At 34.5% G+C, this 1,215-nt stretch overlaps 1 protein-coding gene across 6 annotated transcripts in view; it reads right to left on the bottom strand.

The window, feature by feature from the left end:
- Positions 1-86: 86 nt before the first annotated feature.
- LOC108978655 (transmembrane protein 165) overlaps positions 87-1,215 on the bottom strand; it is a 14,188-nt gene continuing 13,059 nt past the window's right edge. For 5 of the 6 annotated variants that reach the window (XM_018949035.1, XM_018949036.1, XM_018949034.1 and 2 more), the window contains 2 exons: positions 1,021-1,197; positions 770-949 (listed from right to left, as the gene is read on the bottom strand). In XM_018949035.1, the coding sequence (XP_018804580.1) occupies positions 770-949; positions 1,021-1,197 (357 nt within the window). Of the gene's footprint in view, positions 950-1,020; positions 1,198-1,215 lie in introns of all 6 variants that reach the window. The other variant, XM_018949037.1, reaches the window with a different exon arrangement.

Genomic DNA, 1,215 nt, shown 5'->3' with positions numbered 1-1,215 from the left:
ATAAATATGAGAGGATATTATTATCTTCTAACTATTGTTACAGTTTAAAGGTTTTTCGAAAATAATTTTGAGGTTAGGTGCTTTTKAAACAGCTTGTACCGGCTGTGAACCGTTACAAAACAAATATGCTATAACAAAAACCGTACTAATGTCTCCAAAAATCAATATCGTCTATTGTGCTCTAAATATGCATTTAATTTTTTTTCTTGCTACCCCACATTAATATGCTTCCCTGCTTGGCTTTACATTGTGTATCTATAAAACAAACAACAGCGTTCTTTAAGTAATTTGGCAAAAATTTTGTTATATTAAGTGCAACATAAACTAATTTACAAGAATTTTTCTAAAAAGTGTGGTTTGTTTGAAGCGAATTATTAGCTAGTGCACAAAAAATTGAAAACTTTTTTAYTGAAAACAACTAAAAAATGTCATGTTTGCTTATTGCTTTTGTATTTCTTTTCATTTGTGAACGCATATTCGCTTATACAAAAACTTACAAAATCGCAAAATAGCATTAAAGGCACTTTAGTTGTGAAAGTATGAAATTTGTCTAAGAACAAAATATATATTTAAATATAAAAAAAAAACGAAAATTTGTAAATTCCTTTTGAGCACYTTGTAAAAAATATATCATTATTTTTGTGTATACTGTTTTTTAGTTTCAAAATGTGTAATAACTGTAAATTATTTGCTATGTTGCCATCATTCTTCCATTAAATGTCGTCCATTGTCTGAGTTGCCTTTCGTTTCAATTTGCTTAAGTTGCACTTTAAATATCGTCTGGTTTCACAATCAAAGCGTACACAGCAAATCCAACAAATACAATGCCGCCAATTATGGTAACAGTGCGTACAGAAATTTTAGCGGCCACCATGCGTCCACCGATCACAGCCAAGCCGGTGCAGATGGAGTGGCCAATAATACCGCCGGTAATGACGCCGTAGACATTCTGTAATACGCAAAGCGAAAAATAAATTATCATAGTCTAAGAAGTGAAGCAAAAAAGCAAAATGTACATACCTTGCTAGCGGCCAAAATAATSGTGGTGAGTTGCGAGCGATCGCCCCATTCGGCTAGGAAAGTCATCGTGAAGGCCTGCATCAGTATGCGCATTGTGATGTGCGTGGCGCTTTTCTTTGCATTTTTGCGCACGACACCACTTTCCGGATCCTGCACTAAGCTGGCCGAACGTTCCAGCTGGCCAAGGAAAAAAAT

This window comes from Bactrocera latifrons, unplaced genomic scaffold, assembly GCF_001853355.1.
Source record: "Bactrocera latifrons isolate USDA-ARS-PBARC rearing strain unplaced genomic scaffold, ASM185335v1 scaffold_125, whole genome shotgun sequence".
NCBI lineage: Eukaryota > Metazoa > Arthropoda > Insecta > Diptera > Tephritidae > Bactrocera > Bactrocera latifrons.
Note: the sequence above shows the minus strand (reverse complement) of the source record. Positions and strands in the feature narration are given on the sequence as shown.